Raw genomic sequence first — 17,377 nt, 5'->3', positions numbered from 1 at the left:
TTTTCTTGTTCTTGTATTGAAATCTCAAAATTATTTTTTTGGTGAAACTAATTTATTACTTATTTTGGATTGGGAAATGCTATTGGCCCCGCTCTTAAGTCCCGTTCTTATATTTCGCTCGAAGTGGCCCTACACGTTTGCACAATTTATTCATTTTAAAACACAAGGAAAGCAATGGAACACTATCTCCTCCCGCACACTTTCCTTCTCATCCATCGACCTCGCTACTGGCCCCGCTCTCAACCAAGCTCCTCTCCGACCTCATCTCCTCTCCCCTCCATCTCCGACCTCATCTCCGACCATAACTTTTTTTTTTTCTCCCCAGACCCACCATTTCACCGTCCCCAGCCCCATGAGTTCGTGGTCCCCTCTTGGCCATCTCTCCAACGGAATCTCCAAGGTCTTCTTTTTATTTTTTTCTTTCTTAGTTTCCCCTACACCAGGGAGGCCGAACGTCCCGTTCATTTTTTTTTTGTCTAGATTTTTTTTTTCTTCTGAGCTACGTTGCAGTAGTATTGTTATGATCCTTATTTATTGTACTAAGGAAGGGAATGTAAATGAAACGATGGAGACATTTGTTAAAAAATAGATTGCAGTTGACATGTTTGTGAAAATTGAAAATTGAAAATGGAAATGGAAATGATCTCTCGGAATGTAATGCAATGGTCACTACCCACAAACATTGATATATACCATTTTCTTGATTGCAATGGTCATTATTTTCAACATTGATATAGCTCATGCATTATTTCTCTCGGTGTACACTATTTTCAACATAGATGTCATAATGCTTATGTCATTATATATTCATCTCTAGCTCTCGTGTTACAACTATTTTTATAAAACTTTATTTTAATATCCTTGTTTCACATGTTGTATATTTGTAGACAATTTGAACGTTGCAATGGATGTCGACATAGAATTTTCAAATAATGAGTGTGATGAGGTAGAAATTGATAAGGAGATTGAAGGTGATGAAACTATTGAAGAACCTACAATTGGAATGCAATTTTCATCTGTAGAAGAAGTGCATACTTACTATATGAAATATGGTAAGAAGAATGAGTTTGAGGTATCCAAAAGGAATATTAGACAGGATGACGATGAGACGGTAAGATGGTTTTGCTTGACAAGCGTGCGAGGAGGCACATCGAAGAGTACGGTTGCCAATGTTATGAAACCAAGACAAACAGTAAAGATTGGGTGTAAGGCTAGGATTAATGCGGTATTCAATGTTGAAGGTAGATATATTATATCTAATGTGATATTGGATCACACACACGCCTTTAGTTCGACGAAGGCAAGACATTTCAGATGCTTTAAGAAGGTTAATGTTCGTATCGCTAAGAGGCTTGAAATAAATGACGAGGCATGAATAAGGTTGTCCAAAAGTTTTAAGTCTATGGTTGTTGAGGTGGGGGGTTATGAGAATGTAACATTCAAGGAGGAGTGTCGAAACTATATTGACAAAGCACGATGACTTTGCCTTGGGGTTGGAGGTGGTGTAACTCTATGTAACTATTTTGAAGATATGCAAAACTGAAATTCGGAGTTTTATTATAAGATTGACGTTGACAATGAGATGCAGTTAAAGAATGTGTTCTGGGCAGGTGCCCAGAGTAAAATTGTATATGAATCATTCGGGAATGTGATTACATTTGATATAACATATCTAACGTATGCGTATAAAATACATTTTGCACCGTTTGTGGGTGTGAACCACCATGGACAGTGAGGACGCAGATACATTTGAGTGGTTATTTGAGTCATGGTTGCAGTATATGAATAACCAATCGCCAAATGCAATCATCACAGACCAAGACAAGGCTATGGAAATTGTAATCTCAAGGGTGTTTCCAACTTCTAGACATCAATTCTACTTGTGGCATATAATAAAAAAGTTTTCTGAAAAATTTGGCTCACATTGTCGATATGAGGAAATCAAGAGTACCCTACATAGGTGCGTGTATGACTCTTTTAGTCAGCATGAGTTTGATGAATATTGGTGCCGTATGCTCAATACAAATGATTTGCATGAGAATGCATGGTTAGTATCACTGTATAGTGATCGACATTATTGGGTGGCGGCCTATGTTAGAGACACATTCTGAGCAAAAATGTCAACCACATAGCGAAGTGAAGGAATGATTGCATTTTTTGACGACTACGTTCACTCTAGAACTACTCTAAAACAATTTATTAACCAATATGATTTGGCCCTTAGGAGGAAGGTAGAGAATGAAGCAATTGCTAACCTTAATTCTTTTAACACGGACATTCCTTGCATCAGTCGCTATCCTCTTGAAAAGCAATTTCAAAGTGCATATACTCATGCTAAATTCAAATAGGTACAAGAGGAATTGAGATGATTTCTATATTTGACTACTAAGGAGATGAGGTGTGAGGATGATAGATATACATTTGTTGTTGTGGATGAGGTTCAAGTTGGTAATAACTTGTTAAAACGTGTAACCTTTAATGTGGAAGTTGATCAATATCCCTTTGATGTGAAATGCAGTTGTAAGTTATTTGAGTTTAGGGGTATTTTGTGCAGACACGCTCTCTGTGTCTTAACTCAAATGGGCCAACATTAGGGGTGTCAAATCGTGTTAACGGGTCGTGTTCGTGTCGTGTCAAAACATGTATATTATATTATATAGGTCAACCCTAACCCGACTCGTTAAGCTTATCGTGTCAAAATCTCAAATCCTAACACGACCCAATAACATAACGGGTCGTGTCATGTCAACCCGTTTTGACCTATTTATATAAATGGATTGAAACAAACCTAAAATTAATCTCTTTAATTTAGTTAAGTTTAACATAATTTTATATAAATGTTAAAATCACAATATCTATAAAAAAAATATAAAACTAACTACAAGTCTAAAATTATAATCTAAACAATAAAAATATCGAAATTAAAATCCCAACAATTTTATTTTTTAGGTATAAGGGTATAATTGTAATTTTAACTTTCTTAACGGGTCATAACGGGTTGATCCGTTATCAACCCGTTAAGCTATCGTGTCTTAACGGGTCAACCCGTTTTGACCCGAACCCGTTAAGAGTAAACCTTAACCCACTTTTATTGTGTCGTGTTCGTGTTGGGTTAATGGGTCGTGTCACATATTGACACCCCTAGCCAACATACAATACCATCAAAATACATCTTGGATCGGTGGAGGAAAGATGTTAAGCGAAAATATACATTTGTGAAAAGTAGTTATGACACTACTAGCATCGACGATGCACGAAGGTACGATATGATCCAAAATTGATTCTATGGACTGTGTTCCAGTGCTTCAAAGGCTGAGAGCAATTGTATTAAATTGATTAGTCAGATAGAACAGTTGAAGACATAATACCCTAGTATCGTTGATCATGATACTAGCAACACAGTTGATACAACTCCTTCGACGGAGGCTTCTACCCTTAGAGTTCTTAGTTCGTTGGTAGTTCGGAGTAAGGGAAGACTACCGTCTAAGAGAAAAGTGCACCCCGCTGAGAAGAGTATTAAAAATCGAATACGAAAATACAATTGCACAACAACCAAGCTGAAGTTCATTTTTATTAATGTTGTATACTAAATATACCCTTCACTTGGTCTTGAATGTTTTGTTGTTTTTAATTTAATTTAATTTTAGATTATACTTTTAACACTAGGATCAACAAAGTCAAATTTGGATATATGTGCCAGAATTTTTTTCAACTCCTTCGACTGCTCGTCGCTCACAGGTAATGTAGAACTAAATTATTTTGATAATCTTTTTAGTGAATTGCATTGCCACTAACACCATTTTTTTATGCCCCTATAGGACAACATTACGGAGGCTTTCTATCAGGACTTCAGTGCTTTTTGATTGGTAGACGCCATGAGACAAATTTGTAATCTTGAAATTTTATATTGTAATCTTAGGATTTTATTGAACCTATTTTTGTATTGACGTATTTAGATCATTAATTGTAATCTTGGGATTGTATTGAACCTGTTTTTGTAATCGTCATTTTTGTAACTCCTTGTTGATGCAATATCATAATCGCAATCATGTTATTAATTGGATTTGGATTTGGATTTGGATTAACTAGTACTACATAGCCACACAAGATTACATGAAATTACATTAACTTCAAAGATTACATATTGTCTTAGAATTTTCCAAAAAACATGCCTAAACAAAGTATCCATGACATTAAAATTACTAAAACTATAATGACTCTCTCAACCTTTCTCTTGCGCCTCTCAATCTCTATTTCTAGTCGTTGTCGAGTTGTTTGGACATTCACTATTAGTTGTATCTTTTAAATTTTGATTTTTAAACGGTTGATTCTCTTCTTGCCATACGGTGGTATTTCCGGGTCATACCAACAAAAATATCCACAAGAATGTCCAACCTGCAAAATCAGCCAACACATTAGCAAACAAGGATTACCATTCACTTCTTAACAAACAAGATTGAAATAACAGACCTCAAAGTTTTGACAACTGAAAAATTGACGCCCGTCATTATCCTCCGTATGCGCAGTTCGGCTACATGCTTTAATACCACAAAAGTATATTGGGTATTCATTTTGCCAATAGTTCTTTGAGCGTGAGATATTGCTAGTGCTACTACGTACTTCCGACATTGTAGAATATCTAGCCTCGTGCAGGAAGAGATATTGTTCTATTGTTCTATAAGACCCCTTCAAAAATAGTAGAGGCATCAACTATAAGACATGTAGAATATGTTTACTGCATGAAACATACCTTCCTAAATGCCCCAAAAAATAAACATGCATGTGTGGCGCCAATAATGTTTTATTGCTCTATAAGGAACTTCTTGATACGATTTAATCAAGACAACTTTTGGCCTTCAAGAAATGAAAATGAAATATTCATTGATACAAAATAATTATATCAAAGCCTCAAAAATCAAAATAGAAATTACAAAGTTATCTTAATTGTTGCAATAATGCTTTCCATAGAACTTACAAGCAACAACCTAGCTAGAATTATAGTACCTATGACCTTATCACAATAAAATGGCAAAACAGATACAAACAAATACAATAAAATGGCAAAACAGCCTAGCTAGGATGCATATAGCTGACTACAATTTAGTTGGAATCAAGATTTAGTCCATTTGAGATTTCTTTACACTAGGTCATCACATAAACTAACGTAATCACTTAGCACTTTGAAGCACCAATGTATACTGTTGCACTATCAAACATCCTCCTACAGCTTATTGCATTACATTGTACACCGAAAGACCATTCCATTTCCATTTTCGATTTTCACAAGTATTTTCACAAACATGTCAACTGCAATCCTTTTTTTCACAAATGTCTTCATCATTCCATTTCTATTCCCTTCCTTAGTACAATAAGTAAGGATTATAACAATACTACTGCAACATAGCTCAGAAGGAAAAAAAAAATCCAGACAAAAAAAAAAAGAGAGAAAAGAACGGGACGTTAGGCCTCCCTAGTGCAGGGGAAACTGAGAAAGAAAAAAATAAAACCAAGACCTTGGAGATTCCGTCGGAGAGATGGTCGAGAGGGGACCACGAACTGGTGGGGCTGATGACAACGAAATGGTGGGTCTGGGGAGGGCGAAGTTGATGGGCCTAGGGAGGGGAAAAAAAGTTGTGGTCGGAGATGGAGGGGAGGGGAGATGAGGTCGGAGAGGAGCTTGGTTAATCGCGGGGCCAATAGTGGGGTCGATGGGCGAGAAGGAGATGGTGTTCCGTTGCTTTCCTTGTGTTTTAAAATGAATAAATTGTGCAAACGTGTTGGGCCACATCGAGCGGGATAGAAGAACGGGACTTAAGAGTGAGGCCAGTAGCATTTTCCTTTTGGATTTTTTTTCTTCAAGCTGTGATGGAACGGGACATTAGGCCTCCCTAATGCATGGAAAACTGAGAAAGAAAAAAATAAAACCAAGAACTTGAAGATTCTATCGGAGAGATGGCCGAAAGGGGACCACGAACTGATGGGGCTGGGACGACGAAATGGTGGGTCTGGGGAGGGTGAAGTTGATGGGCCTGGGGAGGGGAAAAAAAAAGTTGCGATCGGAGATGGAGGGGAGGGGAGATGAGGTCGGAGAGGAGCTTGGATAATCGCGGGGCCAATAGCGGGGTTGATAGGCGAGAAGGAGATGGTGTTCCGTTGCTTTCCTTGTGTTTTAAAATGAATAAATTGTGCAAACGTGTAGGGCCACGTCGAGTGGGATAGAAGAACGAGACTTAAGAGTGAGGCCAGTACATTTCCCTTTCAGATTTTTTTACTTCAAGCTGTGATGGAAAAAACGCAGTCTCGGATGGTGGAAAATTTTAAATATTGATTTGTCCTCACTGACTGTCAATTTGGGTTTGTTTGGAAAATAGTTTCTATTCCAAACATTATTCAAAGATAAATATTTTCAAACAAATCGTTACAATTTTTCTAAATTTCAAACAAAAACTAAAAAATAATTCAAAATTTTCAAATCCTCAAACAAAAATAATATTAAAAAACGTTATTATAACAATATTTTATTTTTATAATATATTTTATTTTATTTTTTCTCACTCATTTCTCAAAACTCCATAAAATATGGCTTTGTTTTGATAGTGACAGTGTTTTATTTCATCTAATCATTACAAATTTTTTAAATTTCTACACAAAATACAATAAAAAAATTCAATTTTTTTAAATTTTAAAATAATAATATTAAAAAATAATATTCTAATAATATTTTATTTAATTTTTAACTTTTATCTCAATTCATTATTTAAACAATACTTAACTCAAATTATCTTACTATTATTTTAAAATTATTTTATATTATTTACAAAATTCTGATTCTCAAACTTGTACGCGAAACCCAACAAATTAGCGTGCCCCTGTCACGGTCACGGACATTATCATTTCCTCAGGGATGAACTGTTCTGCTCAATTTCACCACGTGGCTAATTATTACTGGCTGATATTTCCGGTGCAAAAGTTACTCTTTTTTTTTTTTTGTCTGAACTCGGTGTAGAAGTTACTTAAGCTGTCGCGACAGACAGTAGCACGTGCCGCTGCACCTTCACTATCGAAACAAACACAGAGCTTTTACAAGTCTAGGATACGCCACGTGTCAAGACTTTCGACAGCGGGAACCGATTGTTTGTCTGCCCGTGTGGTTGACAATCACGACTGTTAACCAAGGAGAACTCGAACTTTTAGCCGTCTGGCTGACGAAACTACCCCTCCAGCTGTTATACTAATTACGTACGTATATTAAGATTATTCCATGCTTTGAAGTGTTTCAAACATAAGTATTTATAAATCAGTTTTGTAATTGTCTTATATTATTTAAATTATTTTAATTTATAAATCAGTTTTTTTAATTTTTAATTAAATATTTATTTACTTTAGAATTAATATAAAATGTGAATACTTTATTAATTACATATAAAACTTTAAATTTATAAATAGAATGATTAATATATTTTGCATTTCATACCAAATATTCTTTTTATTTAAAGAAATATCAAATATTAGAAATGATATTTCAGTTATAGAGTTGATAAATGCTATGCACTTATTTTAAAAAAATAAATAAATATAAAAATTATATGAAATTTTTTTTAATGATAAACCTTACTCATTTTCAAATGAATAAACAACACTTACATAATTCATAACTGTATTTAGAATTACTTATAATTTTTTTTAGAATTTATTACTTTTTAATTAAAAAATTATATTTACAAATTGATATACAAGATACACTTGAGATCTATCATCTAAGTTCATAGGATAGTTTAATTAAAAATTTAAAACCTGTTTTATAAATAAAAATTTATCATATAAATAATCCAAAAATTTTGAGAATATTATTGGGCCAAGATTAATTTTATTTATTTTTAAATGTTTTATTTTTATTGCTTTTAAAATCGAAAATTTTAAAAGAAGGGGGCATTAGAGTAAATTAAAAGAGTTGAAGCTCTCGCAGGCCCACTACTCCAACACCACGACCACGTAGAAGATAACGGTACAGAACAGAAGACAACAGGCGTAATTGAGACTCGAGAGAGTAGTAGAAAGTTGAAACCTTTTCCCACTCAACACTTTACTCTCTCGCCTTGTGATCCCCGGAACCCACATCTTGTTCCTTTGCCAAACTCCCAAATCTTGTTCTCCTCCACATAGGTTCCTCCTCCTTCCTTTTCCCTCTCTCTCTCTCTCTCTCTGTGCGTTTGCGTGTGGCGTTGCCGCTAAAGAGGACATTGCGTTTTTTCTCGGACATGTATATGAAGAAACTGCCGTTTTCAGAGCCATTTCAGTTTCCAAGAAGAAAGATTGCTTCTGGGTTCGGTTTGGGAGTTGGAATTTCTCTCGTTGTTCTTGTTGCACTTTTCCTGAACAATTCGTTGAAGATTTCCACAGGGAAACCTTTGCTGCAGGGTTTTGAAGGGCCATTGCCGTTGGCAAGTACTGCTAACTTTTCTTATTCTTCTCCTTCTAATTCTTCTACTAATGCTACTTCAGAGTTGCAGAACTCTGTGGACTTAATGCAGAGTGAAGAAGGAAAGGGGCCCCACGAGACCGACGGAGAAAATGTTTCAGGTGTATCTAAAAAGGAAGGTCTTAAGGAGGAGAATGTGGGAGGGATTGGTTCAATCCATTCGGTTAATTTCACCGAGACTCTTAATAATGGAAGCTTTTCTATTCAAGAAACAAATGGTTCAATGGCTGCTAGGAGCGGGGATTCTCTGGGTTCTGAAGGAGTAGGTTTAGAGAAATTTTCTGCAAACTCCTCCGTGAGTCTAAAAAATGAAAGTGTGCTCGGTCAAGAAGGAAGTGTTATTGTAAATCTCGGCCTTTCTGATAAAGATGCGGATTCAGAGAAAAAGAAACTTATGAGGAATTCAAGTAATTGGAATGGTGTCACAGAAAAAAATAATGTGAGCAATTTTTCACATAATGGAGTACTTGGTAACGCCCCTTCTAGAGAAGAAACAGTTTCCGCCGTAAATCGTGCAGATAATTCGGACGAGTATGGTTCTTCAGTAAAGAGAATGGATAGTGGTTCTTATGAGACATGTGATATCTTTGATGGTAGATGGGTGAGAGATGATACCAAGCCTTACTATCCTGCTGGCTCTTGCCCTCATATTGATAAGGATTTCGATTGTCACCTTAATGGGAGGCCAGATGATGGATATGTGAAATGGAGATGGCAGCCAAATGGGTGTAACATCCCAAGGTAAGGCCTATCTTGATAGTTTTGCCGATTTGCATGCGAGGAAAAATGAACTGAAAAATGAACTATTGATTGCCTAGCGGTTTAGGAATTATGTATTAAATAGGTGTGTAGTAGGGAAGTTTTATGGTCAGCATGATGCGTTCCGTACCTTTCTTACAAGTTTTGTTATAAAAGAAAAGGTTGCTACCGAAATCTCCAAATCTTTTTTAAATTTTTTTTACGTATACTTTCACCATTTTTTAAAACTATTTAGATATTTTTTAAATATAAAAAAATCACATATTCATTTAAAAACACTTACTTAATCTCTAAGTAAAAAAAATTTCAGTGGCCCCAAAAGAAAAAGGATTTTACTTTCCTTTCGTTGGTGTAAAAATAATGACTTGGCATATTCTAGTATCAAAATTTAGTACAATTGAGTTGCAAATATATAGTAGAGTCTGTTGAGAAGTCCCACACGGCTTAAGAACAAACTCATCCTGAGTTTTATAAGGAGTTACTTCACTCTTCCTATTAGGTCTTTTATGGGAAAAAATAGGTGTTTCTACATGGTATCAGAGCAGAGGCCCTGAGTTTGAACCCTGACTCTACATTCTATTCTATTTAATTAAATATTTCAAGTGTTGGGCCACCTATTGAGGGAGAGTCTAACTCACACGTGAGGGAGAGTGCTAAGATATAAAATAAATAATAAAATTTATTTCTTCCCATCAGTTTAAGCTTTTGGGACAAGTGGTGATTTCACATGGTATCAGAGCCAAGTTAACCTATGACTGATGATGGGAACCTGCGACCTACCCACAATGATGGTACCGGAAATACCGGCTCACACGTGAGGGGGCGTGTTGAGAAGTCCCATATGGCTTAGGAACAAATTCATCCTGGACTTTATAAGGATTTACCTCACTCCTCCTATTAGGCCTTTTATGAGGAGAAATAGGTGTTTCTACAGAGTCTAGGTTGAAATGGAATGAACTTATGCAAGTTCGTGAGACCTTCTCTAAGCTCTCACTAGATCGTCCTGAGACAGGCGTGAGACACTGGATGAATAAGCATGAGGTGACTGGAAAATCTGTTGTCACTTTAGGAGTATTACCTATTGTTTGATTGTGAAAGTATCACATGGGCTCGGTTAGTTTTTCCAACATGTTGCCAGATTTGTTGAACTTCCTTTAATTATCACTATTTATGGAGAATTGATCCAATCTGTATAATCCTTACAAGACCAAATCTTTATAATGTTGTGGTTTTCATTTTGATCTGTAGTCTAGAATGCTCGATGTGTGAATTATGTTCGAAGTGCAGTGTTTATTGATACACCAACCTTTGAATTGAAGATACAAATCTTTTTTCTTATTCCTCTGTTAATTTCTGATGTTATCCTCAGTCTGAATGCTACTGATTTTCTAGAGAGATTGAGGGGAAAGAAGCTAGTTTTTGTGGGAGATTCACTGAATAGGAACATGTGGGAATCTATGGTGTGCATACTCCGCCAAAGTGTCAGAAACAAAGCTAGAGTTTATGAGATCTCAGGAAAGAGGGAATTCAAGAAGAAGGGAATTTATGCTTTCAGATTTGAGGTAAGTATATGGAGTTTTCTGGTATTATTCTAAAAACCAAATTTAAGATGTAACCCTTTTAATTCCCCATGTATTTGCTTTATTTTAGGACTATAATTGTTCGGTGGATTTTGTTGGTTCTCCATTCCTTGTTAGAGAATCATCTTTCAATGGTAGAGATGGATCATTTGAGACGTTAAGATTGGATTTGATGGATAAGACAACTTCTATGTATCATGATGCCGATGTTATAGTCTTCAATACAGGCCATTGGTGGACGCATGAGAAAACATCTAGAGGGTAAGTATTGTCACTGTTTGTTTGATGTTTGTTGCTATATTGTGTATGCCTAGAACTGTGGTATTGGAAACGGTGAATGCCATGGGTTGCCATATTTTGTTGCTTGGGAAAAAGAAAAAGATTTTGCATCTGATTTTTAGATTGAACTTTCCCAAATACTATGTTACAATCACCCTTTCTTATTGTATGATAGTTCTGCCAATCATCAAAATTAGCTCTTGTTATATCTTGGCATTGGTGGGTTCTACAGAGAAAACTATTACCAAGAAGGCAACTATGTGCACCCGAGGCTTAAGGTTTTGAAAGCGTACACGAGGGCTCTCACAACTTGGGCCAGATGGATTGACAAGAACGTTGATGCCAATCAAACTCAGGTTTTCTTCAGAGGATATTCAGTTACCCATTTCAGGTTTAGGACTATTTCTTTACTGTACTTTGCCACCACGTGTTAATGACATACATTTTTCTTGTTGCTCCATTCTTACAATACCGTACTCTATTAGCTTTTCCAAATTATTAGGCTAAGAAAGTAAATTTATAATGCTCGATCTCATGCATAGTAGGCCATTCAAAATCTCGAGGTGCAAACTTACGTATATAGATTTGACCATTCTTAAGCGGCCTTGAGTTAGATTGCTTTCTTCACATATACTGGTCCTAATATATGTGTTAATTTGTTGTTTCTAGCATGTGATCATTCTTTGAAGCTCTGTATATTTGGAAACAATTTGTAAAATAACTGGGGAATGTTGGGAAAGCCTGTGTTTTTTAATAGATCTATGGAATATTACAAGTATTTATGGTAATTTTCGAATAATTACACTATGCAGCCCTGAGCTCTCAAGTATTTTTTAATATGCACCCCAAACTACCAACTTTAAAATATTGCATCATTGAAGTGCTAAGAAGATGCATTGTACATCCTTGGTTAGAATCTAATAGTTACGACAAACGGAAAATAGGCCCCTTGACATAATCTTAATGTTCATATCTTAGTGAATGGTGCAGATTTCAACTATTAGGTAGTTTGATGATGCAATTTGTATATTGGCTCGACAAGGAATGACATTGTTACCTAGCCCAAAAACAAGGAATGACATTGTAATACCCCCAATTAAGTATAGTAAGGTAGTGAATGGAGCCACATTGTTTGGGAGGGAAAAGTTTTTTTTGGCCTTTATAATAGTTTCAAGAGATTCCGATCGTAACTTTGACTAGTGCTTTTGGAGTACAGGTCTAGATAATGATTTATTAAGAGTCCATACAACGTATACTAAACGTATACAACATATAGATAGCTTAATTCAATATCCAAGTCCCCAATTTTAGCCACCTAGGCATCTAATACATAATATCGGTTGCTGCATTGACACTATTTCACTAGTGCCTTATTGAAAAGTTTTCACAGCTTGCAGTATTTCATGGCTTTTTCAACAAAATAAATTGTTTACATGGTAGTTATTTACTCATATTATCTCTAAAATATTTTGATTTATCTAATGCCGCTTTCCATATGACACCTTATAAGGGAACCTGGAGAAATTTATGTTTTATCCTTCAATTTTCTTTCACGGTAAGTAGAAGGTAGATGAGTTTCTTTGTCTGCCTCTACTTATTTGTATGTGCCATTAGGTAATAAGTTCTCTGAACTGTTTGATGTGGTTGCAGAGGAGGCCAATGGAACTCAGGAGGACGATGCCACAAAGAAACAGAGCCAATTTTCAACCAAACTTTCTTAGCAAAGTACCCTTCAAAAATGAGAGCTCTAGAGCATGTTCTTTTGGAAACAAAATCTCCGGTGGTTTATTTAAACATAAGCAGGCTTACAGATTACAGAAAAGATGGACATCCTTCTATTCATAGAATGGAATACAAGACAGTAGAAGAACGTATTGCCGCTGAGAGATCTCAAGATTGCAGCCATTGGTGCTTGCCCGGAGTACCAGATACGTGGAATGAACTATTATATGCTTCTCTCTTGAAGGCTGGAAAGGGCTCTTGGAAAAACTGAATAGAGTCGTACACATTGCATATCAATTTATTATTCTTCTTATAAATCCTGTCTTTTACTTCTTTTAAACATCAAATGTATCATATCTCAGCTTATATATGCCTCGCGTTTTGAATTAGTCTCAGAATTGCACGTTAATCCAGACAAAAAAGCTACTCGCACCCGGGGTTTGGGAATCCAGCGCACACGTCCATCCATGTGTAAAAATAAAATGGGGCGTTTTGTTTTTCATTTGCTTATGCACAATGCTGGTTCGTTGATTTCGTTTGAGAACCAACCCAGGGCTTCAACTTGGTGGTGGCGGTGGGAATAGGAGAAGAAAGCCCAGAAAGAAACTCAAGGTGAAGGAAAAGTTGATGGATTTATGGCAGAATTTTCTCTGTCAGGCGTGTTTGGATTGTTGTTTCTACTCGTGTTAAATCTTGCAAAAATGGTCAGTATGGTCTCTTCTCGTTTTTTACGATCTGATTTTATTTGCTTTTCATGTGTATACTTCTGTTGTATGTTAGCAATGGCAGCAAAATCAATTAGTTATTTCCTTCCCTTTTCTAGTTGTAACCAAATTGTATCATGAAAAATCATAGCATCAATACCATGAAAATATGACAAGTTTCTTCCCAATTCATCTGTTTTTCTCTTTATTAACTTGTTCTCAAAGTGTTATACACTTCCTGAAGATTAATCTTTTTTTGCCTCTGTTTCTGGTCTTGGAAAATAGAGCACCAGTACACAAGCTTTTTGTCTTGGTTCTTCTCCGTGTTCTGGGTGCTGAAAGTGTATGCCCCTCTTTGTTAACATCATTCTCCTTATTCTTCTTTTTCTCCTTCCTCTGCTTCTGTTTAACAATAACAAAAATAGAATTTATCAGATGGCTACGAATTTTTTCTTCGATGAGAGTAACCTTTTGCTTTCTTTATAAGCATATAATCAACGGTTTAAAAGAAAACTCTCAAATGAAGACATTCGCTCTATGTTGAAATCAATCTCACCGACACAAGTTGGACACGAAAAATTACAATTTTTTTTAATAATGTTTTTTGTCCCTCTTCTTTCATCCTACCTATTTTTCTAAATGATTTTTTTACTTTGTTTCAAGTTCCCATTGGATAGAATTCTAGATATTCTCTAATGTTACTATTTTTTTTTTCATGAAAATCATACAAAAAAGCTACCCACACTCAGGGTTTGATTTTGGCGTTGGGATGGGTTTGATTTCTTAAGCCGATTTTGGCATTGGGGGATGGATTTGCAACTCAGACCCATTTTGGCGCTGGGATGTGAGTTTGATTTGCTCTAATTTGTTTTTCATTTTTTTTTAAAATAATATCGTCCAATGCAATGTCAGCGATCCCGCAAAAGGTACCCCACACCGGGTACCTGTAGCAAATCTCTAATCCAGATGGCAGAATATGAGTATTTTGCATTTCAATCAATGTTTTGAATACATTTCGGTTAAGACATTGAAACGAGATATATCAGTACTGATACCGTTTCGAATACTGTTTAGGAATGAATAAATTATAAATAGTCTGGTCTAAATTGAGAGTCCAAAAATGTGCCTGCAGTTTGGAAAAAAACAAAAAGAAAAAAAAAAAAAGTAACAAGCCGATATTTGTATATCGGCCGAAATATGATATATCAGCTAGTACTAGCCAAAATTTGATATATTGGTCGATACAGTCGAAATTCTTTCCGGTACAAAACAATATACTTCTTTGTACCGGCTACTTGGCTAGTACAACATATTTTGGCCGGTACATCCGGTACGAAACGAAATTCAAAAGCTTGATTTCAATGCCATTAGAAATGCAATGAATATTTTCATCTACTTGTGTATCTTGGATGTTAGGGATGGGGTTCATATTGAAGTTAACATGTCCTATGAAACTGATACGCGCGCGCACGCACAAGTAGAGTTAAGCCGTATAATTAAGGATTTTTCAGTTTCTTTGCTTGTTCCTGCTGCAATGGCAAACTGATATATGCGTTCTCCGGATAAGCTAAGCATGTAAAAAGCATTGTGTTTCCGTTTAATTGAAACATATGAACTACAACTTCTACTTCTTTCAACTGAGAATTGAAAAATAAGAAGTTAAAAAAGAAAGAAGCAACTGGACTCCAACATAAGATAATCTCGTACATGAAACAACTCAATGATACAATCTGAATTACACAACACGAATAAGCATTCCCACAAAACACAGACAGATCTACTCCAATTTGCAGTAACAGAGCAATAAACGATTGCCAAGTCTACTGCAAAAACTTATAATTTCGAAAGCTCACCCGCAGGGCTGGAAGAAGTTCTCAAAGCCCAAGTTTTATTTTTTTTATTTTTTATAAGCAAAACCCAACTTTTATTTCTCGCATTCAACGACTATCTTAACATCACAAAGATTAAAGAAGAAAAGATAAAAAAAAAAAAAAAGCCTGAAAGACTCATGAGCGAGCCCTTGCCGTTCTGTGACTTGCCGGTTTGCAGTGCTTCAGCCAAAACCAGTACTCATGGGGAATTCTTCTCCATGGTGCTGCTGCTGCGATTAGAGGTCCGATGGCTAAGCACCGGCAAACTGTTGAATCTAGAGCTGTGTGAGGGCGAGGAATCCCTCAGTGCAGCCCCATGCTTTCTAGGACCCATGGATTATTACTATCAATAATATGCTTCCATTATTACTATCAAGAAGCTGATAGGTATGCTTACATGATGATATCCCAATGGGCTCTATAAAAAGCAAGTGGAGAATTTCTCTCTGGCCATAGGGGCTTTAAATAGCTCCCGAGTGAGAAGGCCGTGATATTGAATTTATGATATACCAAAGTGATATTTGTTCTGTTCATTATCCAAAACATAATGCTTGCTTTTCTCTTTAAACCTTCACCATCCAAAGTTGCCATGCATGTTAGGAAAAGCTCCACAGAATTTGCACTTGTTCCCTTCAGATGACAATCTTACCCTTATCTAAATAAAATAACTTTTTTTTTTTCTGCATTTGAGCCTGTTAACTAAACTGGGAACTCTCTGGTTTTGGAACCTATGATCATTGCCCTTACTTGTGAAGTTCTCACTTACACCAAATGATTAACCAGTTCTACTACTATATTAGTTAGTAATTTCAAAAATAGTAGTTTATTACTTGCTATTGAGAAGTGAGATTTTTTTTTTTTTCATGCATGAAGGGATATTAATGTCAATAAAACGGAAGATGGGCATCCAGACTACTTTTTCCGTTGGTGCATTATCTTTTTGATAATTGGAGTCTTCTTTTGTATTTCAGTCAGTGGATCCACTAACTGATATATATGCTCATCTACTACTTTTTCCAACTCCAAATCCTCCTAATTCTCCACTAATCCCATTTTCTGTGGCGGCCAACCAATCAAACGTCTGACTTTCTATCACAAACAAAGCCAAATCAATTCAAGCAAGCTACAAATATCTTTCTGAGCTTCCTCATAATCTTATATTAAAGGATCTCTAAGCTACTAGATATTGATCAGCAACAAACTATGTGGATATCTTGCAGTGCAGTGAAAGAATTGCAATTGATGGGTTGAACTTGCAAAAGATTGCCATTTCTCCTTTTTCCTGGCACTCAACTTTACTTAAATGGATTTATGAAAAGGAAGTGATCTCCTCCTCCGAAATGCACCCAGCAACAACAGTTGCAGTGCCCACTAATGCTTTCTTTTGCTTTATCTCTAACACAAACAAACAAATAAGTTAATAACAACTACTTTTATGCTACTTTATAGAATCTCACTTTGCTCAGTGATTTATTTGCTCTTGTTAGCTGTAAGAGTTGTTCATGACATCATCAAATATGCCTTATATAGTGAATGATATTCTGCAGCAATTATTGCAGAAGAACCACACTTTAGGTAAGTCCAGGTGAATATGAGAAATTATTGTGCTATGTGCGGCAATTATGATGAACAGTACGGAAAAGAGAAAACATGTAAATACACAGATTTAATGTGGTTTGACAGTATGCCTACATCCATAGGAGCGGGAGCTGAATTTTCACTAACTGTCAAGGAGGGTTACATAATGTTGATTTTATACTAACCCTAGCCGTACAGTTACATAATGTTCCGCTCTGCTCCTCTGGTACGCTACGCTCTCTTCACTTCATTTCGCTTTACTCTCGGCATCAACCTGTTTTCTCTCTATATACGTGTTCCGCTTAATATGAGCCACATATTACAACATAAATTATGTCCAATCAATCAAATGACTAATTTTAATGTGGGAAAGTGTCATCAAGAATTGTAGGATTATTGGTTTGT

General features: G+C 35.9%; 1 protein-coding gene across 1 annotated transcript; it reads left to right on the top strand.

Moving 5' to 3' along the window:
• Positions 1-8,023: 8,023 nt before the first annotated feature.
• On the top strand, positions 8,024-13,711 carry LOC108979093 (protein trichome birefringence-like 2). The gene is made up of 5 exons (XM_018949681.2): positions 8,024-9,220; positions 10,608-10,800; positions 10,889-11,079; positions 11,330-11,488; positions 12,748-13,711. The coding sequence occupies exons 1-5, from the start codon at positions 8,259-8,261 to the stop codon at positions 13,088-13,090; spliced, it is 1,848 nt and encodes a 615-aa protein (XP_018805226.1). The 5' UTR covers positions 8,024-8,258; the 3' UTR covers positions 13,091-13,711.
• The last annotated feature ends 3,666 nt before the right edge of the window (positions 13,712-17,377 follow it).

This window comes from Juglans regia, chromosome 13, assembly GCF_001411555.2.
Source record: "Juglans regia cultivar Chandler chromosome 13, Walnut 2.0, whole genome shotgun sequence".
NCBI classification, from domain to species: Eukaryota; Viridiplantae; Streptophyta; class Magnoliopsida; order Fagales; family Juglandaceae; genus Juglans; species Juglans regia.
This window is presented reverse-complemented; position numbering and strand designations above follow the sequence as displayed.